A 25,854-nucleotide genomic window follows, 5' to 3' on the forward strand; every position below is an offset into this window, starting at 1 on the left:
ACTTTTAATATTTTTACCTCTCAGTTACATGCATCCAACTGGCACCTCAAACTATGAATAAAGCAATACTCTATAAAACAAACAGCATACAATAATGAGGATCATGTCAGGAGTAATTAATCTATCGTAAGAAGATGAGGCTTGATTGAAATAATTAATTAAATATAATGTTTCCACAGGAGTAGAGCAGATTAGTGAGATTTAAAGAATTTTTTAAAAACATGAAGGGTTTTAAATGGATTGAATAGGAAAAAACTACATCCTCTGGTTAGGGAGTCGCTAACAATTCAAACTTTTCAGAGAACAAAAAGAGGGGTTACGAAAAATGTCTTTGCAAAGAGAATTGTTGGTGGACATTGCAGGGGTGCTATGTCTTTTCGTCCGACGTCATTTCGTCCAACGACACTTCGTCCACGTCTTTTGGTCCAACGTCTTTTTGTCCGCCCGTCTTTTGGTCCAACGTCACTTCGTCCAATTATCCAATTACAAATAGTTTAATTTAGTTTTTCAATGTTACTGCTCAAGGAGCCTCTCCACCTATTTCGCCTCTTGAGGTTGAGTTCTGCATTTGTGCTGCTTGATCTCCAGACATTATTAAGATAAGCTGCAGGATATTCACCCATGTATGCTCCAGCGTGATGAGAGCCATTGTATCTGATGGAATATTTGATCATTTCAGACCTGTAATGTCAGAACCCACTGCCAACCAGAGGTTTTAATCACTCGACGAAAATCGAGTTTAAATCTGCTTCTTTCAGAACTGCACTCGTTGTCTAAATCCAATTAACTTTTAGGGAATTTCGGGAATTTACAATTTACATCAATTTTAAGTAATTTCGGGATATTCTACAATATATCCGAAGAGCTTTAAACCTGAAAAAGACTAGGCATCAGATAAACAAAAAATGGAGACATTTCGAGAATGTGGGGCATACATTGCAGGTATTATTAACTTTTAGGGAATTTCGGGAATTTACATCAATTTTAAGTAATTTCGGGAATTTTAAGTAATTAGTAAACTTTTAGATTTTTTAACTGCATTTTTAGATTTTTTAACTTTTTAACTGCATTTTTCAACCTGCATTTTACTTGCATTTTATCAATTACTTGCATTTTAGCAATTAAATTCACTTGCTGTATTGTACTTGCATTTTATCAATTAAATGGTTTTATACGGAGTTAATTTGTAATTGGATAATTGGACGAAGTGACGTTGGACCAAAAGACGGGCGGACAAAAAGACGTTGGACCAAAAGACGTGGACGAAGTGTTGTTGGACGAAGTGACGTCGGACGAAAAGACGCGACACGATTGCAGGGAATGGTTGAAGCAAAGACTTTTAAGAGATGGTTAGATAAGTATCTGAAGTTGAGAAAGATACAGGGAAATGTGGGGAGCACAAGACATTGAGATTTGGTTTGAATTGCTCGAGCAAAGAGCTGACAAAAATATAATGGGAAGAATGGCCTCCCATCTGTACTGTAAACTCCTGTGGTTTTGATTTTCTTTTATCGCACATATTTTTGATTTAGTCATACACTATGGTATGCCATATAAATGTGCAGGAAGAATTTAATAGTCTGAAATGTTTTGCAACAAAGCTTAGAATAATCTGAAGAAAATTGTGCGTAACATTTACAAGCTTAACAAGATTTAAATGTCAATCTGTTTGACAGTGTGGCCCAGTACATGCCTGGTACAAATTGCTGTGCTTTAACGTTATAATTACAGAAATGAGTTGAATCACTGTCTAGTAAAACCAGAAATTGTTTCCATCTGTCGGCTGTAAGTCAATTTTAGAAAACCTAAATAACTCTGAAAACAAGCTGCTGAACTACGAAATTATATAAATTTGGAAATAATGTGTCAGGAATATTTGCTAGATTCCGGGTGCATGCATATGTGTTCATGCCTGCCGTAACTACTATATCAGTCTACCACATAACTTATTGACTGTAAAGTGCGTTGGCGTGTCCTGAGGCCATGAATGGTGCTAGTTCTTTCTTTTCTGGATTTTTAATCTCTGCAGCAAAACACTCAAGATTAGACCTAATCTGGCTACATGTAAAAGCTAGTTTCCATCAGCAAACTTACTTTCATCTTAATCAGAGAGTTGCTGTCAATACAGGTTTCGATTTTATCTCCCACATTGGTTATCTTTGAACCTCTCTGAGTAAGATTGCTAATTAAATCCCAATACATGTTTTGTTAAGTGCCATTTTAACTGAACCAGCTATATGAAACACTGGCTCCAAGATCAGGTTAGAGGCTGGGGTTTCTGTCAGTCTTACTCACCTCCAGACTACCTGAGCCCTATGCACCTACAAGGCACAAGCCAGGAGTGTGATGGAATACTCGCTGTTCTCATGGATGAGAGCAGTTGCAACAAGATTCAAGCTTGACATCACCCAGGACAAAACTACCTCACTTGATCACACCCCAACCACAACTTTAAACACTAATTCCCTTCACCAGCAGTGCACAGTTGCAGCGGTGTATTACCATCTACAAGATGCACTGCAACAAGGCTCTTTCGATAACATCACCTCCAAGTCACACACCAATCTGTCTTGGAAATACATTGCTATTCCTCTGTCAAAATCCGGCTGAATCAAATTCCTGTTACTTTCTAGTTAATAACACTGTGGGAACCCTTGACAATATAAACTGCAGCAATTCAAGAAGGTGGCTTATCATAACCTTCTCAAGGACAAGATGGTCCATAAATACTGCCCTTGCCAGTGATGCCTGTGCATGAAAAGAATGAAAGGTTTTGCACTATGGACTGGAATCCATTGTGGTCTGGTTGAGGTTAACTAGCCTTGTTTTATGTTGGAACCTTACAACAATCAAAGATAAGATGGGCCCAAATTGCCTCGGGACCAATGGGAGATTTTACCTGTGATTCGAATGGGTGTCAACTGCTGGGGGCCTCAAAATATTGTAGGATCCTGCAGTGAAAGCTCTCTGGTGCAGGCCAGTGAGTTTAATCTGAAGACAGGAATTCTGTCAATGCAGAAGACTACTCTGTGAGAGGAGGCCGGGCTAGCAGAATTGCATCTCCTTCCCCCTCCTTTTCATTAGTTCTTTGGGTATTAGTGTCACTGGCAAGGACAACATCCATTGCCCATTACCAGCTGCCCTTAAGATGGTGATGCTGGTGCCCTTATTCAACAGGGATAAGAGGATTGAGAGTGGACGAAAAATATTGACCAGAAACTGCAAGAATGAGGTTTGATTTTTAGAGTCAGTTGAATTTGAGCACATAAGACCCTTTGCTCACATTCGTCTGGTTCATCCACTGTCTGTGCTGTTTTAACTTAGTTACTGAAGTTTCTATCTCCCGTAATTACTGCCACTTTCCTGAAAAGCAACGTTCATTCTTGAGTTTTGCACTTCTATGTTCAATGACACTTTATTTTTGCTTTTGAAACCATAGTTGCATTGTGTTCGGGTTATTCCTGCGTACGTTAACAGAAAGGATTTTTACTCTAAAACACCACTACAGTTGTAACCAGAGGCTGGATTCCCCAGCCACGTGTTGCTCGGCGTGCCATGAAAAAAAATGAAATAAAAATGAAAATCGCTTATTGTCACGAGTAGGCTTCAATGAAGTTACTGTGAAAAGCCCCTAGTCGCCACAATCCGGCGCCTGTCCGGGGAGGCTGGTACGGCAATCGAACCGTGCTGCTGGCCTGCTTGGTCTGCTTTAAAAGCTTTAAAAGCCAGCGATTTAGCCCAGTGAGCTAAACCAGCCCCATTCGCTAGCAGTGGGATTCTCTATTCTCGCCGCTTGTCCATGGGATTTCCCATTGAATCCACTCCACACCGCCGCTGAACCCACTAGAGTCATAAGTGTCATACAGTTCAGAAAAGACCCTTTGGCCCATTGAGTCTGCACAGACAATAACTACTGCTAATCTCACGCTAATCACACTTGCAAGTACTTGTCCGATATCCTTGAATAAGATGGCCGTTTCAAGTGCTCATCCAAGTGCATTTTAAAGGTTGTGACATTTCCAGTCTCCATTACCTTCCCAGGCAGTGTATTCCAGATTCTCACCACCCTCTGAGTGAAAAATCCCTTTTTCTCAAATCCCTCGGAATCTCCTGCCCCTCACCCTAAATCTCTGCCACCTTGTGATTGACCCCTCAACAAAGGGGAACAGCTGCTTCCTATTTACCCTGTCCAGCCCCCCTCATAATACACCTCAATCATATCCTCCCTCAGGCTTCTCTGCTCCAAAGAAAACAATTCAAGCCTATCCAGTCTCTTAGTACAGCTCAGATGCTCCATCTCAGGCAACATCCTGGTGAATCTCCTCTATACACCCTCCAGTGCAACCATTTCCTTCCTATAGTGCGGTGACCAGAACTGCACACAGTAGAACATAGAACATAGAACACTACAGCGCAGTACGGGCCCTTCGGCCCTCGATGTTGCGCCGACCTGTGAAACCATCTGAAGCCTATCTGACCTACACTATTCCATTTTCATCCATATGTCTATCCAGTGACCACTTAAATGCCCTTAAAGTTGGCGAGTCTACTACTATTGCAGGCAGGGCGTTCCACACCCCTACTACTCTCTGAGTAAAGAAACTGCCTCTGACATCTGTCCTATATCTATCACCCCTCAATTTAAAGCTATGTCCCCTCGTGTTGGTCATCACCATCCGAGGAAAAAGACTCTCACTGTCCACCCTATCTAACCCTCTGACTATCTTATATGTCTCTATTAAGTCACCTCTCAGCCTTCTCCTCTCTAACGAAAACAACCTCAATTCCCTGAGCCTTTCCTCGTAAGACCTTCCCTCCATACCAGGCAACATCCTAGTAAATCTCCTCTGAACCCTTTCCAAAGCTTCCACATCCTTCCTATAATGTGGTGACCAGAACTGCACGCAGTACTCCAGGTGTGGCCGCACCAGAGTTATGTACAGCTGCAGCATGACCTTGTGGTTCCGAAACTCAATCCCCCTGCTTATAAAGGCTAGCACACCATATGCCTTCTTAACAGCCCTATTAACCTGGGTGGCAACTTTCAGGGATTTATGTACCTGGATGCCGAGATCTCTCTGTTCATCTACACTACCAAGAATCTTGCCATTAGCCCAGTACTCTGCATTCCTGTTACTCCTTCCAAAGTGAACCACCTCACACTTTTCCGCATTAAACTCCATCTGCCACCTCTCAGCCCAGCTCTGCAGCTTATCTATGTCCCTCTGTATCCTATAACATCCTTCAGCACTATCCACAACTCCACTGACCTTCGTGTCATCTGCAAATTTACTAACCCATCCTTCTACACCCTCTTCCAGGTCATTTATAAAAATGACAAACAGCAGTGGCCCCAAAACAGATCCTTGCGGTACACCACTAGTAACTGAACTCCAGGATGAACATTTGCCATCAATCACCACCCTCTGTCTTCTTTCAGCTAGCCAATTACTGATCCAAACCGCTAAATCACCTTCAATTCCATACTTCCTTATTTTCTGCAATAGCCTACCGTGGGGAACCTTATCAAACGCCTTACTGAAATCCATATACACCACATCAACAGCTTTACCCTGATCCACCTGTTTGGTCACCTTCTCAAAAAACTCAATAAGGTTTGTGAGACATGACCTACCCTTCACAAAACCGTGTTGAGTATCGCTAATCAACTTGTTCTTTTCAAGATGATTATAAACCCTATCTCTTATAACCTTTTCCAACATTGTACCCACAACCGAAGTAAGGCTCACAGGTCTATAATTACCAGGGTTGTCTCTACTCCCCTTCTTGAACAAGGGGACAACATTTGCTATCCTCCAGTCTTCCGGCACTATTCCTGTCGACAAAGACGACATAAAGATCAAGGACAAAGACTCTGCAATCTCCTCCCTGGCTTCCCAGAGAATCCTAGGATAAATCCCATCTGGCCCAGGGGACTTATCTATTTTGACATTTTCTAAAATTGCTAACACCTCCTCCTTTTGAACCTCAATTCCATCTAGCCTGGTCGACTGAACCTGAGTGTTCTCCTCGACAACATTGTCTTTCTCCAGTGTAAACACTGACGAAAAATATCCATTTAATGCTTCCCCTATCTCCTCTGATTCCACACACAACTTTCCACTACTATCCTTGATTGGCCCTAATCTTACTCTAGTCATTCTTTTGTTCCTGATATACCTATAGAAAGCCTTAGGGTTTTCCTTGATCCTATCCGCCAACGACTTTTCGTGTCCTCTCCTCCCTCTTCTTAACTCTCCCTTTAGGTCCTTCCTGGCTAACTTGTAACTCTCAAGTGCCCTAACTGAGCCTTCATGTATCATCCTAACATAAGGCTTCTTCTTCCTCTTGACAAGTGCTTCAACTTCCTTAGTAAACCACGGTTCCCTTGCTCGACAACTTCCTCCCTGCCTGACAGGTACATACTTATCAAGGACACGCAGTAGCTGTTCCTTGAAAAAGCTCCACATTTCGATTGTACCCATCCCCTGCAGTTTCCTTCCCCATCCTATACATCCTAAATCTTGCCGAATAGCATCATAATTGCCTTTCCCCCAGCTATAATTCATGCCTTGCGGTATATACCTATCCCTGCCCATTGCTAAAGTAAACATAACCGAGTTGTGATCACTATCACCAAAGTGCTCACCTACATCTAAATCTAACACCTGGCCGGGTTCATTACCCAGTACCAAATCCAATGTGGCCTCGCCCCTTGTTGGCCTGTCTACATACGGTGTCAGAAAACCCTCCTGCACACACTGCACAAAAACTGACCCATCTATAGTACTCGAACTATAGTATTTCCAGTCAATATTTGGAAAGTTAAAGTCCCCCATAACAACTACCCTGTTACTCTCGCTCCTGTCAAGAATCATCTTTGCAATCCTTTGCTCTACATCTCTGGAACTATTCGGAGGTCTATAGACAACTCCCAACAGGGTGACCTCTCCTCTCCTGTTCCTCACCTCGGCCCATACTGCCTCAGTAGACGAGTCCTCAAGCGTCCTTTCTACCGCCGTAATACTTTCCTTGATTAACAATGCCACACCCCCCCTCTTTTACCATCTTCTCTGTTCTTACTGAAACATCTAAATCCTGGAACCTGCAACAACCATTCCTGTCCCTGCTCTACCCATGTCTCCGAAATCGCCACAACATCGAGATCCCAGGTACCAACCCATGCTGCAAGCTCACCCACCTTATTCCGGATGCTCCTGGCGTTGAAGTAGACACACTTCAAACCAGCGTCCTGCTTGCCGGTGCCCTCTTTCGAACTTTTAACCCTATCCCTGACCTCACTACTCTCAACATCCTGTACACTGGGACTACAATTTAGGTTCCCATCCCCCTGCTGAATTAGTTTAAACCCCCCCGAAGAGCACTAGCAAATCTCCCCCCCAGGATATTGGTACCCCTCTGGTTCAGGTGAAGACCATCCTGTTTGTAGAGGTCCCACCTACCCCAGAATGAGCCCCAATTATCCAGGAAACCAAAACCCTCCCTCCTGCACCATCCCTGTAGCCACGTGTTCAACTCCTCTCTCTCCTTATTTCTCACTTCGCTAGCACGTGGCACGGGTAACAACCCAGAGATAACAGCTGTTTGTTCTAGCTCTCAGCTTCCACCCTAGCTCCCTGAATTTCTGTCTCAAATCCCCATCTCTCTTCCTACCTATGTCGTTGGTACCTATGTGGACCATGACTTGGGGCTGCTCCCCCTCCCCCTTAAGGATCCCAAAAACACGATCAGAGACATCACGAACCCTGGCACCTGGGAGGCAACACACCAACCGTGAGTCTCTTTCGTTCCCACAGAACCTCCTGTCTGTTCCTCTAACTATGGAGTCCCCAATGACAAGTGCTCTGTTCCTCTTCTCCCTTCCCTTCTGAGCAACAGGGACAGACTCTGTGCCAGAGACCTGCACCCTATTGCTTACCCCTGGTAAGTCGTCCCCCGCAACAGTATCCAAAACGGTATACTTGTTATAGAGGGGAACGACCACAGGGGATCCCTGCACTGCCTGCCGGTTCCCTCTCCCTCCCCTGACGGTAACCCATCTACTTTCTTCTTTTACCTGAGGTGTGACTACCTCCCTATAACTCCTCTCGATAACCTCCTCCGCCTCCCGAATGATCCGAATTTCATCCAGCTCCAGCTCCAGGTCCCTAATGCGGCTCTCGAGGAGCTGGAGTTGGGTGCACTTCCCGCAGATGTAGTCAGAAGGGACACGAGAGGTGACCCTTTCCTCCCACATTCTGCAGGAGGAACATTCAGCTGTGGCCTAACCAATGTTCTGTACAGCTCCAACATGACCTCCTTGCCACGCCTGATAAAAGAAAGTGTCCCATATGCCTTCTTAACTACCCAATTAGAGCTATTGAGGTTTACAGCATTAAAACAGCCCCTTCAGCCCAACTTGTCCATGCCGCCCAGTTTTTACCACTAAGCTAGTCCCAATTGCATGCATTTGACCCATATCCCTCTATGCCCATCTTTCTCATATAACCCTCTAAATGCTTTATAAAAGACAAAATTGCTCTGCCGCCTTCAGGGATCTGTGAACAAGATTCATACGTTCCTCTGAACGTCCTAGTGTCCTACCATTCATTACATACTCCCTTGTCCTGTTTATTCTTCCAAAGTGTATAATTTCGCATGATCAAGATTAAATACCATCTGCCACAGCTCTGCCCATCTGGCCAATCTCATCTACATCTTCCTGACTGGGGCATGCTGCCAGCAGGAAAAGTGAATCACGATGACCGGAGAATTCTGGCCCAGGTTTTGAGATGGGCATTTTTCAGGAGATTTTCATGCAGCCTGTCACAACTTAACTTGGAGGTTTTGAATAAAAAATACTATTCAGCCTCCCCTCTGGGATGTGAGTAAAGCCTTCCCAGTGTACTACTTCAACAACAACCTGCATTTATATAATACTTTTAATGCAGTGAAAGGTCGGAAGAAACATTATCAAACAAGATTTAGTGCCAGGCCACATGAGTTATTAAGACAGATGACCAAAGGTTTGGTCAGATAGGTTTTATTAAACTTTCTAAAGGAGAGGTTCGGAAGCAGAATGGTTTGGGGAGGAAATTGCTAGCTGAAAGCATAGCTGCCAGTGGTAGAGCGATTAGAGATGGGGTAGCAGGCCAGAATTAAGGAGAGCAGAGACCTTGGGCTGTTCTACAACTGGAGGAGATTACAGAGGATAGGGCAGGATGAGGCCATACAGGATTTCATAGCAAGGATGAGAATTTTAAAAATTGAAGTACTTTTGGCAGGTCATCAAATACAGGGCTGGTAGGTGAACAGGTGTTAGGGCAAGATAGAATTTTGAATGAGGGGGCCGATCAGCAGAGTATTGGAATAGTCCAGTCTAGAGGTAACCAAGGCATGGATGAAGGTTTCAGCAGCAAATGATCAGTGACAAACTCTTGAGTCAAGTGGTGGTACAGAGGTGGAAATAGGTAGTCTTAGCGATAGCACGGATATGTTTGAAAATTTATCTCAGGGTTAAAGACAACACACATCTTTCAGGGAGAAAGATGTAGTCGTTGACTAGAGAATGGAGTTTGTGGGAGGACCTGAAGAAAATGGCTTCAACCTCCCAGTGTTTTTGATAATCTTGCGCACTCAGCTCCAAATGTCAAACAAGCAGTGTGATGATTTACAGTCATTGGAGGGGTCGAGGACATGAAAATCACTTATTGTCACAAGTAGGCTTCAAATGAAGTTATTGTGAAAGCACCTAGTCGCCACATTCCGGCGCCTGTTCGGGGAGGCTGGTACGGGAATTGAACCGTGCTGCTGGCCTGCCTTGGTCTGCTTTAAAAGCCAGCGATTTAGCCCTGTGCTAAACCAGCCCCTGGTCATGTCAGCAAATATGTGGGGTGGATTCTCCACTCCCCAGGCCGGGTGGGAGAGTCGCGGGAGGGCCGCTCTGGCACCCCCCGCGATCGCTCGGAGAATTGCGGGTCGCCATTTTTCCCGGCGACCGACGATTCTTCGGCCCGGACGGGCCGAGCGGCCTGACGTTCCCGACCTGTTCACGCCGGCGGCAACCACACCTGGTCGATCGGTGCCCACCGATCGTCGGGCCGGTGTCTGTAAACAACGCACTCTTACCCCTCCGCCGCCCCGCAAGATCAAGCCACCATGTCTTGCGGGGCAGCAGAGGGGAAGACGGCAACCGCGCATGCGTGGCTGACGTCATCTGACGCCGCCGGCCGCATCATTATCGGCTTGACGCCAGCGTCAAGGTCTGGCGGCCGAGTTCCCCGCAACGCCACTCCTAGCCCCCTCGGGGTGGGGGGGGGGGGGAGAATAGGGGACGAGGAGCGGCCTCCGACGCCGTCATGAAACACTCCAGGTGTCACGCCTGCGTCGGCCGTTGCGGAGAATCACGCCTGATGTTATGTAGTGTTATCGAATGGTGTTGCCAAGTGGTTTGGTAGCATGTCAATGCAGAATAGGATAGGGGTAGTGGGAACGGAGAGGGAAGAGAAGTAATTGTAGGTGTCTCTGGCTATGATTAGATAAATAATAATGAAACCATGGAAATGTAGTCCCAACTGAACAAAGCCAAACAGGGCAGGTGGTTTGATTCCTGATTCTGTACCACATTGTCTGATCTCGACCTAATTAATTGAGTTGAAATCAAAAACATAGAATCCCTACAGTGCAGAAGGAAACCATTTGGCCCATTGAGTCTGCACCAACCCTCTGAAAGAACACTCAGCCTAGGCCCACTCCACCGCCCTATCCCCATAACCCACGCATTGATCCTAGCCAACCTACCTAACCTCCAACATGGTAGAAACACTCAGCTCAGCCCCTATCATGGGGAGAATGGGCATATTGATATTGCAGGGTTCTTCATCAGAATTCCTTTTGTCACGCATTTCTTCTTAAATTCTAACTGGGCGCAACAGATTTCCAGCATCTGAAGGTTTTCTTCAACAATTATGGTGCTTCAGTTTGCCATAAGCCCCGGAAAAGGATAAGGAAATAATCAGTGGGGTTCCTCCTTCTGATTATTATCCAGTGTCTGGAATAATGCTTTATAGATCCAATTCACTTATAGTGCCTTTCTCAGCAAAGCTATGGTTCACACCATAGGGCTTGTGCTGTCAACAACCATTGAATGGGCAGTGGTTAGCATAGTTGCTTCACAGTTATAGGGTCCCAGGTTCGATTCCCAGCTTAAGCCACTGTCGGTGCAAAGTCTGCACGTTCTCCCTGTGTCTGCATGGGTTTCTTCCAGGTGCTTCGGTTTCCCCCCCACAGTCCAAAAATGTGCGGGTTAGGTGGATTGGCTATGTTAAATTGCCCTTAGTGTCCAAAAAAGGTTGGGTGGGGTTAATGGGTTACAGGGATAGGGTGGAGGTGTGGGCTTGAGTAGGGGGCTCTTTCCAAGGGCCGGTGCAGACTCGATGGGCCAAATGACGACCTTCTGTACTATAAATTCTATCATTCTACGAAGCATTAGCACATTAATGCCTTCTAGAAAGAGGAGCTGAAGAAAAACTGATACAAGAGTCAAATGTCTAGATTTTGGCATCAGGTTGAATGGATCATATAAGGAACGATAAGTCTCTTCATTATTTGATAAGTTGACATAGTAGAAAAGCCAGCAAAGTTGAAGTCTATGGAATGAAAGGGAGAATGGCCACAAGGACAGGAAACTGAGGGTAGTGGTGAATGGCTGGAGAGCGATGTTAGCATGGTTTTATGAAGGGTAAGTCATGCTTGACAAGCTTGTTTGAGTACTTTAAGGATGGAACCAGCGAGGTGGATAAATAGGAAACCTGTGGATATGGTATATCAAGACTTCCAGAAGAAGTTTGATACGGTGCCGCATAAAAGACTGATCCAGAAGGTGAGATCGCAGGGATTGGGGTTTGGGATACGGTATTAGATTGAGCATTGACTGACTGACAAAAAGCAGAGGGTCAGGATAAATGGGTCCTTTTCTGGCTGGCAAACTAACTAGCGGGGTGCTGCATGAGGTAATCCTCTGACCTCAACTGTTTTACAATCTATATAAGTGATGTGCAAGCAGGGACAGATTGTAAATTTGCAGATGATACTAAAATAGGTTGGGAAACAGGCGATGAAGAGTTTACAGATGGATATAGAGAGGCTAGGAGAAGGGGCCAAAATTTGGCAGATGCAATTTAAATGTGGATTAGTTTGAGGTTATCCATTTTGGATGAAAAAATAAAAGGGGAAATTATTGCTTAAATGGAAAATAGATTGAAAATGCATCTGGGCAGAAAGTCTGTACGCAGGTATAGCATGTAATAAAACAAGCAAATGGAATTTTAGCATTTATTGCAAAAGGACTGGAGTTTAAAAGTAGAGAAGTGTTGTTGCAATTGTATAGGGTGTTGGCGAGACCATATATTGAGCAGTGTGTCTAGTTTTGGTCTCTTTATTTGAGGAAGCATTGGAGGCAGTTCAGAAGAGGATCACCAGATTGAATCCAGGAGTGAAAGGGTTGACATATGAGGAGATTGAACAGTTTGGACTTGTACTCTCTGGAGTTTAGAAGAATGATAGTATTTTATATACCTCGATCGGATCCCCTAAGAGGGATTGGTAAACGTAGACCAAATGTTCCCCCTTATGGGGCAATCTAGAATGAGGTCGCAGAGATGAGGTCGCAGAGATGAGGTGGAACTACTTCTTGAAGAGGGTGGTGAATTTATGAAACTTGCTGCCCCATAGTGTGGCGGAGTCTGAATCATTAAATTGTTTCAAGGAGAAAGATATATTTCTGATTTTTAAAAAAGACTGACAAAAATCACTGAAAATGTCTTGTCTTATCATCATCATCAGCTTCCTTTGCCCCCATGATTGAGGGATCATCTGTTCGTTGGGGTCCTCCAACAGAGGCTGACCGCTATTTGTATCTTGACCGCTATTGCTTTGACAAAGTCATTGGACTTGAAACGTTAGCTCTTTTCTCTCCCTACAGATGCTGCCAAAGCTGTTAAGATTTTCCAGCATTGTCTCTTTAGTGCAAAGCCATTGTATAATTTGGGTATTATAGCTTTTAATATGGACAAATATAATTAATGTTTTGCCTTTTTTTTCCTCAGCTTATTTTCAGGAATTGTCCCCAGAGTGGCATGGATCAGTCTTGGTGGTTTTATTTTTCTAGGAACATATGATAAAGTGCACAAAATGCTTCTATAAAATCAGTCAAAAAGTACAAATATTGAACTGTAATTGTATTATAAATGATTTTATTAGACACTTCAATACCTTTGTTAGACACTTCTATATTTTACATTTCTGTAACAATGTATATTTTTACCAAATTGTATAAATAAATATTTGTGCAGAAAAGTAACACTTCCTTCCTCTGTGTGCCTCCTTTTGAGCAGCTTTGCTGTGTCCTTTCTGGTAATGTATAAAAAGTGAATATTAACCGTGGATAGCCATTTTTTCCTAATATGGTTCGAGGCAGATTCAACATGAAAATATTTACTGGATGCCATTCTCTAGAGAGGATTTTAAAACCGCACTCTATCTTATATTTGTTTCCAATTTTTAGCAGTTGATTAGTAAATTCAAAGTAACAAGTTGCAAATATAGAGAGATAAGTGAATTTTGTTAACCCCAATGCCATTTTTCCTAATCATACAGTTCACCAAACGATCTGGACAAGCAGCGTATGATTAGTGGCTTTTCTACAATTGAGAACATTATTTCTCTTTACTTTCTATACCAAAATTACAAAATAAATTCTGTAGTAACGTAATTGCCCAATTTTTATTTGCTTTTCATTCTACTCTGCACTTCTCTAGTAGCTCGTCAGTGGAAAGGCAAATGAGTTTTACACAAGCAGTTATTTTCATCATGACCCCTTGTAAATAAAGGCACCAGAAGGTTTAGCAAATTTTAAAAACAGCAACCAACATAACCAGGAGAAATGGTTTCAAAAATTCTTTAAAAAGTCATGTTATTCATGCACTAAATAGGTTTAAAATATCTTCTGTAATATGGAAACTCTTATGTACAAACATATAAAAACATTCCTTTCTCTCTGTACATTATACCCTGCATTTACATGCTTTAAATGCAAGTCAATTGTTGAGCTACAAATTCTTCCCATGGAAGCTTGAAATATTTACAGTTGAAGAACGCTCGAATAGGATTTTTCCCACACAAGCTCTGTCTTGCCATGTCTCTTCATGTTGTTGGAGAGGTGAGGTAGTAACAAAAACTGAGTTTTCAGTGCACAAACATGAGTTTGCATTTGTCTGCAATTTTTGATTTTCAAACCAAGTCACAGGATTGTGATAACTGTCCATTAAGTAGTAATGTCTGTTTGACGACAACTCCAATGTCACTGCATAATATAGTCTGAGGTTTGTCACACAAAGATACTGATTGGTGGCTTGAGGTCTCCAACAGTGGAGGTTGCACAGGTTGAGAAGACAAACCTAAAAATTAAAAACAAATTGGCAGAAGTTGGCTAAGAATTTTGTCCAATATAAAAACAAACCAAATTATAACTTGGTACTTGTATCCCTTAAAGGTCTAATATAGGTTTAGGCTGCCCTTAGTGAATTCCAATGTTTTTGTACTTCAAAAAGCCAAACATTACCATTTTTGTCAGCAAACTGTCCATCTGTTAAATTCTGTGATCTCATCCTATCATGGTTGCTCGGATATACAAACTCTTGCCGCTCCCCTAAGTTGCATGGATAATGGTTCAAAATGCCTTCATCGATTCTGTTCTGTTCTGCACCAGGATCGTCACAAGGCTGATGATGATCCACATTTCTATATGCATTTGAACATTTGAGTCCCTTGGAGTAAACGTTGGCATTATCAAACTGATCTGGAACACCAAAAGAACCTATTAACATGGAGGAATTTTCAGTCATTGTACAAAATATTAGGGCATGTTATTTGTGCAAATATCCATTTTTATTATTTAATCTCAAGAATGGTCGTGTGCTGGCAAAGACTCATTTGCATATTTGGAATTTTGATCATAACAAGTGTAGGGAAGCTTATTTAAAAAGTGCTGTTCAATGAGCTCTTACAGGTACATTATTTCATTTTCCTTACAGCACTTGTGATGCAAAACTAGTGAAAGGTTCAAGGAATGAGTAATTATGCATGCTTTTCTCCATTTACACCAAAACTAAAATTACTTAGCTGGTACTCCGAATCTTCCTTGCCCATACTCCTATTAGCATTGGGAAATGCGCTTTTGGACTAAAAAGGATCTGATTTTATTTATCAAATGCTGATATTCCAATTTAGCATAGAATATATTTATGAAGGAATGGAGATTGCTGCACGCAATCAATATGCAGAATGATTCTGCAAGTTAGCACAGAACATGTCAATCGACTGAAGATACAAAAAGGTCAGAACTCTACAACATCCAAAGTACAACCTAAGTTTAGAGACCAGGGGCTCTTCTCAAAGAACAGATTCAAAGCACTTTTTCCAACTTTGAGGGTTATAACGTTATCCTTGGTTCATGGCCCTGTCCGCTAACCAATTTGATAAATTAGGCTCAAACTTGCAACATAGGTAGGATAAGAAAAAAAACTGACAAGAGTCACATTGTCAAATTTTAGCTCCCAATGATCTTTTCTGATAACCTAGTTGAAATATCAACATTCTCAGAACACAGCTGATCGTTTTCATTCATTCCATGTGCACTTTATGTGCTATCTCTAGTTTAGCTTCTACAAATTTTAAATGCAGAAAAATTAGATAAAATGGATATTAATTTAGATGGATTTCTGTTTGGAAAAGTCACATACCTGCTTTTTCAAGGCCCAGCCTTCCTTCCAATGCATGTTTACATGCATCTTTAATGTTACACCCAATACAATGCTTTGTTTGTCTGTAGGGAATATTACGAGATGCCGCATCCGCACAGCTTCCAGCAACGGACCGACACGTACCTTTAATTAAACAGATTTGGGCTGTTATGCTCAGTAACATCCAGGTATTCCAATATGGTCACAGTTTATAAACAATTGTTAGTTGTGATATGGTCATTCTCATTCTTTAAACATAGTTAAACCTCCAACTACTCCAATTAATATCAGGACCTCATCTGCAAACTAAATGGGATACCATTCTTTACAGAGCACCCATGATGCCTATATTTAGTCTCCTATCCTGCTAATTATTTAAACCTCATTCTATCACCGTTCTTCTTTGTGACAAAGAGTGAAACTGCAAGCCAGTCAGTCCTCTGTGCTTACAATTTAAAGAATAGATCGATTCAGAGCAAACCATACATTCAAAAGCAAACAGGCATATCATCCAATGCCAGGCTCTGAAGCATTATAACAGGAGTAGATCATCATGTGCAGCACCACTTGTCAACATGACATTTTGATGTGCAAGTTCAGCACCTGGTTTCGCCAAAACTCATCAGGCTAGGCTATACTATAATAGAGGATGTGGAATGATGAACAAAATGAAAATACTCCTCATCTTCATAAAAGCCTCCAGCCAAGGCTTTTGAGCTTACCTCAAATTTGCAACTATTGCTACATGCAACTTCCAACATTACAAAATAACTTAAAAATTGATCAATTTACGCATGTTGGACTAAAGCCTGTAGCACTTAATGAGTAGAAGTTAAGATTATGCCTATTGTTACCCAGAGCTTTGCTTGCTGATGCCACCATTCCCATCCCTAAAAATATTTTAATGTTGCTACTGCAGCTAAATACCAGGATACTGAATTCAAAAGCATTTATATCCTAGAAATATCTGCTTCCTCAGTGCCAGGGATCTGGGTTCAATTCCAGCCTTGGGTGACTGCGTAGAGTTTGCATGTTCTCCCGGTGTCCAAAGATGTGCAGGTTAGGTTGGGTTACAATGATAGAGCAGGGGATTGGGCCTAGGTGGGGTGCCCTTTCAGAAGTCCTTTGCAGACTAGATGGGCTGAATGGCCTGGCACTGTAGGGATTTTATGGATTCTAAGGCAGAGAAAAAGTATATGATTGCTCATATTTACTCACTATTCTCTATGTTTTATCAGCATTGACCAAGAAAGTGGATGCTGACAAAATGTTCGAGGTAATGGGTGGAGTGAAAATTAACAGGCAGAATATATTAGAAAGACTGGTTATACCAAAGAATAGATAAGTCACTTGGTGTGGATGACTTGAATCCCCAGGTTGATAAAGAAAGTGCAAGTAGATAGAGCAGAAAGCCTTGCCATTATCTTCCAGCCTCCCTTAGATAGTTATCAGCAGGTTGGACAGTAGCAAATGTGGCACTTTTTCAAGAAAGGGTGAAAGGATATTCCTGATAACTCCAGATCAGTCAGTTTATTAGTGATAGGAAGGGGAAAATAAGAGGGACTCAAGCACCGGCATGAAAACTTGATTGATCCAATTGAATTTTATGAAGTAATGGGGAAGATTGATGATGGGAATACAATGGATGTTGTCCAGATATTTAAGGATGGTAGACAGCAGTGATTCCAAAAGTTCAGTGCTTGCAGCTCCGCTATTTAGATATAGAAAAATTACTTGGATATTAGAATACAGAGTAAAATTTACCAATGATACCAAACAGACACCGAGAATGTTACCAACTGATTGCAATGGTTCAGAGGCTAGCAGAATGGGTTTGTGGATTTAATACTGGGATGTTTAATTTAGATAAATGTGAGGTGATGCATTTTGGTAGCTCAAATCATTGCAGGATCTGCTCAGTTAATGGTAGGGAGTTGGGGAGAGTTACAGAGCAAAGAGATCTAGGGGTACATGTTCATAGCTCCTTGAAGGTGGAGTCGAAGGTGGAGTCGCAGGTGGACAGGGTGGTGAAGAAGACAATCAGCATGCTAGGTTTTAGTGGTCAGAATAATGAATACAGGAGTTGGGACATCTTGTTAAAGTTGTACAAGACATTGGTAAGATCACACATGGAATACTGTGTTCATTTCTGGTCACCCTATTATAGGAAGGATATTGTTAAACTAGAAAGAGTGCAGAAGAGATTTACAAGGATGCTACCAGGACTTAATGGTCTGAGCTAAGGAAAGGTTGGGACTTTTTTTCCCCCTGGAGCATAGGAGGCATAGGAGATCTTATAGAAGTTTATAAACTAATGAGGGGCAGAGATAAGGTAGATAGTCAACCTCTTTTCCCAAAGGTAGAGGAGTCTAGAACTAGAGGGCACAAGTTTTAAGGTGAGAGGGGAGAGACCAGAGGGGAGATTTCTTCACATAGGGTGGTGAGCATCTGGAATGAGCTGCCAGAGACAGTGGTAGAGGCAGGTACACTTTTTTCCTTTAAAAAACAGTTAGACAGTTATGTGGGCCAAATACGGGCAAGTGGGACTAGCTTAGTGATAGAAACTAGGCGGCATGAACAAGCTGGGCCAAAGGGCCTATTTCCATGCTGGAAACATCTATTACTCTGTAAAGGATAGGTGATGCTTTTGAGCAGGAGAGGGAAAATATACTCTGCTTCTGAAAGTGGTAGAAGCAGATACAACAAATAATTCCAAAAGGAAATTGAGTAGGCACCGGAGGGAAATAGATGGTAGGGATATGGGCATGGACCAGGGGAATGAGACTGACTGGATTGCTCTAACAGCCAGAAAGCACTCAATGATCCAAATGGTCTCCTGTGGTGCTGTGATAACTATGACACTTTCTCCCAGTTTTAAACATAACCCACATTGAGCTCAATGCTCTCTTCACAGATGTTATCAGGCCTGCTGAGTATTTCCAGAATCTTCTGATTTCATTTTAGATTCCAGCATCTGCATTATTTTACATCAGAATAAAAATTGCTTGATCAAATGATGATTTTTGTATGTAGACTATCTACCTTATCTCTGCCCCTCATTGTTTTATAACTAGAATAATTTTTCTTTTAAACATGTCTATTTGCTGTAGGTGAAAAAAATTGACAAATTTAAATAGATTAGAAACAAAATCAACCATACCATTGCTCTCTATATGTCCGTTAGGAAGGGTCACTGCTAGTTGCAAATTGCTACTGTCGTCCATTTTGACACACGTTTCCTGGCGCTCAGACAACGTTCCTTGTGAAGAGAGGTAACTTTGTACATCAGGTGGTACAATGGTTTCATCTATAATATACACAAAGACACATGCTAAGGTATACACGTGTGTGGCAAACAGGAGGATTTTCCTTTTTATATTAGAATTGCAAATTGAGGATTGGCACACAGAACCTCCCTAATTCTAAGTACAACTCAACCCATACAATGTGAAAAGCTCTTGACTGATTTTAATTCAGTAACTACTTCTTAAATTAAAGCCAGCTTAATCCTTTGATCTTCAGAAAAATCTTGACATCATGCCAGGATTTCTCCCAAGTTTCACATCTTTAAATTGCTTACAAGGCATGGAATGAGGTGTATGGCACAGAACTGTTGGATTAATCATTCAAACAATGTATATTTAAAATACTGTATTACATAGCAGCTTGAGACTTTAAATTTAGTTTTTTTTTAAATCTAGAAATAAAAAGATCAGTACAAGTGACCTAAAAGTGACTTCAGGCCTACACCATCATGATTGATCCTCAATTGTTCTCTGAAGTGTAACCAGCCATTCAGTTAAAAAAAATGATGAGTCACTCGGTAATATATACTGGTTTCAGCAGTGATGCCCGTATTTCCAGAATTAATATATAAAATGGTTAAGAAAGACTTAACTGCAAAGTAACGAGGTGGCATAAGGAGTATGGTGAAGTGGCCAAATAATGTACAAAGCTGCATTGCTAAAGAATACAATACAAACTGTTGCAGAAAATGACATTAGTTTAACCATTATCTTGATTCTTACGCAAAATTCTGGTGAACCCATTCTAAGACGGATAGAAGTGCTCGAGATCATAGAAACAAAAATGATGATTCCTGACACCAAGAATTTGAACAGGGAAATAGTTCTTTTCCAAAGAAAAAGTTATGACCAAATTGAAATTATCAAAGGCAACTAAAAGCTTATTCAGACTATAGTGAAGGATTCTTTGGAACAGAGGCAACTGAGGAGGTACCTCAGTGAAACACATAACATGAGAGGGGAATATTTGGAGATCCTTGGTTGAGGAGTTCATAACTTAGATTTGGGGGGGATTCAAAGAGTATGTTTTTTCACAGGATGCTGGCAGGGTCAGGAACTCGCTGCCTGAAAGGATGGGAGAGGAAGCGACTCTCAGAACAATCGAAAAGCACTTGGAAGGACAGACCAAGAGGTGGTGGCCGCTTGCCAGTCAACATGGACACAACGTACTGAACACGGATGTTTTAGTCATGAAATATTTACCGCATCTCCTAAAATTAGAGTACAGCTAGTATAGGTGCCATTGTGTACAGTTACATCAAAACTGTTTCAGCTGTAACATTCACTACTACATTTTTAACATACTGTAGTGCAGAACGCTTTGTTTGAAGGTATTTAAATGGAGAAGGACACCTTGTATTTGTATTGCACCTTTCACATCCTCAGGCAGGATCTCACAGCGTTTTATTGTTAAAGATGTATTTTTGACATGCAATCAGTTACAATATAGGGAATAATGTCTAATTTGCACACAGCAATGCCATAATTACCTTATTAAATATGCCAATTAAGGGATAAATATTGGCCAGGACACCAGGGATACCTCCCTGCTCTTTTTTGAAAGAATGTCATGGGAGCTTTTACATCTATCTTACAAAATAGGTGGGGCCTCAGATTAATGTCTCATTGAAATATGGCACCTCCAACTGGGCAGCACTCCCTCAATGTCTAGCTAGATTTCCGGAGTTTGACTTGAACCTGGCACCTTCCGACTCATATACCAACTGGGCCACAGCTGACATTTGCAGGAATAAACAGAATTTTAAAAAGTCAATGATGTCGCTATTAGCTCAACTACTAGCTGGAAAAGACAGCACAAGTTGGTTCAAAGATAACTACATGCATTTAAGAGGCATATAGATGGAAGGATGGTATGAATGTACGTTGACGGCAACTGATCCATTACAATGGATCTCCACAAAAAGAAAATGCTCATGAACAAAGTTTAATAACAGTGACATACCGTGACAGGCCAAATATTATAAACTTACTCATCAATATTTTTAGTTAAAGGGTAATTTTAACAATCTATGCAAAGTTCATTGAGTAGGCAGAGAAGCAGCATTTTTCCAGGGACACACCAAAATCAATTAACTTGGCAAGCTGCTCAGATAGGAAAGAGCAGAGGACTATATCTAACACTTGGGTTATACGGTGGCAGTGGGGCGGCATGGTGACTCAGTGGTTAACACTGAGGCGAGGAGCCGGGTTCGATCCTGGCCCAGTGTGTGTGGAGTTTGCACATTTTCCCCGTCTCATCCTCACAACCCAAAGATGTACAGGATAGGTGGATTGGCCACGCTAAATTGCTCCTTAATTGGAAAAAATGAATTGGGCACTTTCAAAATTTATTCTAAATTTTTTGGTTTTTTTGTTTTAAATAGTTTAGGTGGCAATGACAAAAGAATTACTGATTTGTGACTCTGCACGATGACTGCATTTCAAGGATTTGTTGCAAGGCAAGCACAATCTTTCAGGCACCTTACAAGACATCATATAACAAGCTTTTAATGTTCCCACCTGTATTGGTAACGCTGTATTCTTCACTTTTCTTCCTGGTCTGGTAGATGATGCATACCCATACTAGTGAAGTTATTACAATACTGCACACTACAGCAATGATGATGATGCCAACAGTCATAGTCCCATCCTTTTTGTTTTGTCCAACAACACAACTTGATGACGGCAAAATGCTGAGGTGGCTATGAGCTCTCTCAGTGCCAAGCGTATTAGACATCTCACACGTGTATTTACCACCATCATCCAACACAACGTTTCGAATGATAAGTAGCTGGTTTCCAGATGTGAAGTGATGCCTCTTTGTAACAACAAGAGGTTCATCACCTTTTAACCAAGTTATCCGTGGAGATGGACTTCCTGATGCAATGCACTGCAGAGCTATAGTTTCACCAATCACCACAGTTTGGTCTTCAAGGGGGTAAACCAACGATGGAGTTTCTAGGAATATGAAAAGAAGTTATTAATGGTTTAAATTATCTCGCCTTCAATTTTACAGTGATATTTTAATCGATGAAAAATTAATGCGAGTGGCAGTAACAATGCAATGCATTAAAATGTCTGCCTGGGATATAAACATGATCCATTTGCCACTATAACTTCAATGTGTTACATGCAGCAACTTTGGGTGTATCCAGTTGGGGACGGGGTTGGGAGAGGAGTCTGGATGGTCAATGTCTTATTACCTGCACCGCTAGTTAAAATATGAATCTGAATGGCATGCTTTGCAGAAATATCTGACGCCAATGCTATATCGATGGCTTTGCATTTCCCATTCCTCTAGTGTATAAATTGATTTAAGTTTTTACTTGAATGACACATTGCAAATGCAGTAAACCTAGGTTGATAATGCAAGAAACATTAAGTTAATCAATCCTTGCGCTGTGTTAATGTATTTATTAAAACTGGTTAAATATAATAATCTTGGCACAACTTCTCAAAGAACAGTCAATATATATGTAAGCAGATCATGTATAATACATTTAATGCTAAATGGAGGAAATGTATGGTCACTTAGGTGGCAAGCTACTATGGAGAGATAGTTATTTATTCAAGAGAAACAAAGATTATTAGGCTTCCTTAATTTCTCCTTCTCTCTACATTGTAGATTCCTGATGCAGTTGTGTCGAAAGGAATTTTAATCAATTTACCATTGACACAAGTGGGGCATGACTCAATTTTTGAGAATGTTTCTCCAGGATATTACATGGATTGGATCCAAGATATATGCTAAACAATTTGTACAATCAACAGGCATGATGGGCTGTAAAAATCCATTTAGATTAATGGCAAGGTCACATTGGGAGTACGGCGTGCAATTTTCAGCCACCAAATTAAAACAAATGGCACCAAAGGATTGATGCCAAAGAACTTTTTTAGCAGCGATTGTGTACTTCTACGGTTAAAATAAAGTCGATAACCAGAGAGGATTTTTGAAGTACCCAGAAAGAGAGGTTGATTATAATTTAGACTCCAATAATGATTTTTGTACACAAGAAATCCAAGATACTGATAAATTAAACTAATATTTATCCAAGGTGTCCATTAATCCAACTCCCTCCCTAACCTTTTGGAAACCCAGGTATTGCTACAATGGGAGGTAGGCAAAGAAACATCAGCTTTAAAAAATAAAGCATGTTTCAAAAGCAGTGAAGTATAATTAATGTTTCAAAGAGGAAGAAATGTTTCATGTTAAACATCTGTCAATTTTCTGTGTAAAATATGGACAAGGAACTTCAGTTAAAGGTCTTTTAAATAACGAGGAAGGACTCTTGATACATCAAGGAAACCTTAAAAAGGGAAATGATCCAGTGATTTTGTCAACTTGATTTACTCCTTCATGGAATAAGAACAAACCTTATTGGTACAATCTCTGAATGGGAATGGCAGTGGGAAGAGCGAGAAATGTATGAGAAAAAAAGGTAGCGACAAAGTCAAATTTAAGCTCAAAGTTCAAAGAGTGTTACAAGTGCATTACAAACCAAATTATGGAAAGGAAAACAGAAGAGGAAACAATTCAATTAGAAAGATTAGTATTATTTTTAATTATACATTTATCAATTAGTACAAAGAGAGAGCATATGGAGAAAAGGGAATGGAAATCCTAAAGTTTTATAACTACAAGAGCAAAGACTGATAGATCTGGCTATAGATCAGGTCCTTGGAATTGATCACAATGGGGTCATCCTTGAAATCTCCGTAATAGCTTGCTACCTAAATGACTATACATTTCCTCCATTTAGCATTAAATATATTATATATATATATATATATCTGCATGCATATTAGGTAGACCATTCATAGAACATGCAGTGCAGAAAAAGGCCATTCGGCCCATCAAGTCTGCACCGACCCACTTAAGCCCTCACTTCCACCCTATCCCCGTAACCCAATAACCCCTCCTAACCTGTTGGACACTAAGGGCAATTTAGCATGGCCAATCGACCTAACCTGCACATCTTTGGACTGTGGGAGGAAACCGGAGCACCCAGAGGAAACCCACGCAGACACGGGGAGAACATGCAGACTCCGCACAGTGACCCAGTGGGGAATCGAATCTGGGACACTGGCGTTGTGAAGCCACAGTGCTAACCACTTGTGCTGCTATGCTGCCCATTCTTTGCAAAGTTTTACCATTTGTTAAGATTATATTTAACCCGCTTTAAAAAGTACATTAACACAGCGCAAGGTATAATTAATTTAATTTTTCTTGAGTTATCAACCTAGGTTTACTCCTTTTACAATGTGTCACTTAAGTGGAACATAAATCAATTTACTGACTCGAGGAATGGGAAGTGCAAAGTTATTGATATAGCATCAGTGTCAGGTATTTCTGCAAAGGATGCCATTCAGATTCAGATTTTTTTCCACCCTAACAGTTTCCGTATTCAATCAATAATCCCCAAATAAGTAGGATTAAAAACTTTCAAGCTCTTTTTAAATTAACAATTTTAGTTTGCAATGAATTAGCGACTTTGAATACTCAATTTTTAGTCAGAAGCAATTCTGAATAAAACATCTATATATAAATTTAGAATCTACCTACCCAACACCATGAGGGAAGAATTAGCGGAAATGGCCCCGGCAATATTTTGAGCTGTACAAGTGTAAATTCCCAGGTCTTCAATTTTTACGTCCACAATAAAGAAAACATCATCTTCAGGCATCACATGCATCCGTCTTTCTCGAGCTGCAGGAAAATCTGTGCCTCCATCTTTCTGCCATGCAATCTGTGGAGTCGGGTGACCTGTGGCAGCACATTCAAGACGAGCAGTGGCTCTAGTTCGGATTGTTATGTCTCTTGGAGTCTTCACAAATGATGGTAATACTGTAAATATAAAATGTTTAATTCAAAGCCAATTAAAAAAATTTCCTCAAAAGTGCAATTTATCTTGCTCAAATATTATTAATTAGATGAGTTAAGCAAGAATGATCATTTCAGATTTTTGAATCAATTTACTTCCTTAAAACACAGGAAAAAAATCAAGGTATCAAATGTGCATGTTATCATTGAGCGAACAAATATTACAAATGGCACTAAGTTGGAATTTTTTGTTGTTAGTGGAGCATTTACACTGCAAGTTCCCCAACAACATATCTTGTCAGCTGTATGCAAGTTAAACATAAAACTGCCAGAAGCTGCTGAGACAGGTGGTCTGGAATACCCAAGATCTATTCTAGGAATAGCGGCACAAACACCCTGCAATATGATGGACAAAGTAACAGCCAAACCGGAGCTTACTGGACCAGCAGTTTAAAGGCTCCACTGATTTAAAGAAAAAATAGAAAAATATAGAAAAATGTACATTTTCAAACATTTTAAAATCAAGCTGATTTGCACAAAGTCAAGATTACCAATTTGTAAGCTACAAATGTGGATGCAAAAGGTTTAACACTAGTCCTTACTCTTATCCTATTTTCCTCAGATCCATATCCTATTTTCCTCAGATCCATATAACTATTAAGAGTTCAAAACAATTCAACAGCCTTCTGCCAGAAGTTTACTTTATTACTAATTTGCAGATTTTCAAACAATCTTATTGGGAATAGTATATTCTATTTCCTATTGATTGCTCCAGAAACTTTCATGACACAGTAACACTATGCAATTGACACAATGCTCCAAAAATATCCTGGGAAACTAAATTTTGATGTAAGCATAGTGGTGCCTCTTCATTATTCTCCAACCTTTGGGAAATCAGCAATACAGCCTGCCAAAAGTACTATTGCAC

At 41.1% G+C, this 25,854-nt stretch overlaps 2 protein-coding genes across 4 annotated transcripts in view; one reads left to right on the forward strand and one right to left on the reverse strand.

Annotated features, from left to right (window-relative positions):
• The window catches only part of slc25a26 (solute carrier family 25 member 26), a 287,293-nt gene extending 273,933 nt beyond the window's left edge, over nucleotides 1-13,360 (forward strand). For both annotated transcript variants that reach the window (XM_038810595.1, XM_038810597.1), the window contains one exon: nucleotides 13,107-13,360. In XM_038810595.1, the coding sequence (XP_038666523.1) occupies nucleotides 13,107-13,203 (97 nt within the window). In that variant the 3' untranslated portion in view covers nucleotides 13,204-13,360. The remainder of the gene's footprint in view (nucleotides 1-13,106) is intronic.
• The window catches only part of lrig1 (leucine-rich repeats and immunoglobulin-like domains 1), a 155,102-nt gene continuing 142,484 nt past the window's right edge, over nucleotides 13,237-25,854 (reverse strand). Inside the window, exons 14-19 of one of the 2 annotated variants that reach the window (XM_038810593.1) lie at nucleotides 24,669-24,950; nucleotides 21,626-22,063; nucleotides 18,961-19,107; nucleotides 15,801-15,944; nucleotides 14,621-14,875; nucleotides 13,237-14,456 (exon numbers count right to left, since the gene is read on the reverse strand). In XM_038810593.1, coding sequence (XP_038666521.1) covers nucleotides 14,290-14,456; nucleotides 14,621-14,875; nucleotides 15,801-15,944; nucleotides 18,961-19,107; nucleotides 21,626-22,063; nucleotides 24,669-24,950 — 1,433 coding nt within the window. In that variant the 3' untranslated portion in view covers nucleotides 13,237-14,289. The remainder of the gene's footprint in view (nucleotides 14,457-14,620; nucleotides 14,876-15,800; nucleotides 15,945-18,960; nucleotides 19,108-21,625; nucleotides 22,064-24,668; nucleotides 24,951-25,854) is intronic. The other variant, XM_038810594.1, reaches the window with a different exon arrangement.

This window comes from Scyliorhinus canicula, chromosome 11 (genome assembly GCF_902713615.1).
Source record: "Scyliorhinus canicula chromosome 11, sScyCan1.1, whole genome shotgun sequence".
In the NCBI taxonomy this organism is placed as follows: Eukaryota; Metazoa; Chordata; class Chondrichthyes; order Carcharhiniformes; family Scyliorhinidae; genus Scyliorhinus; species Scyliorhinus canicula.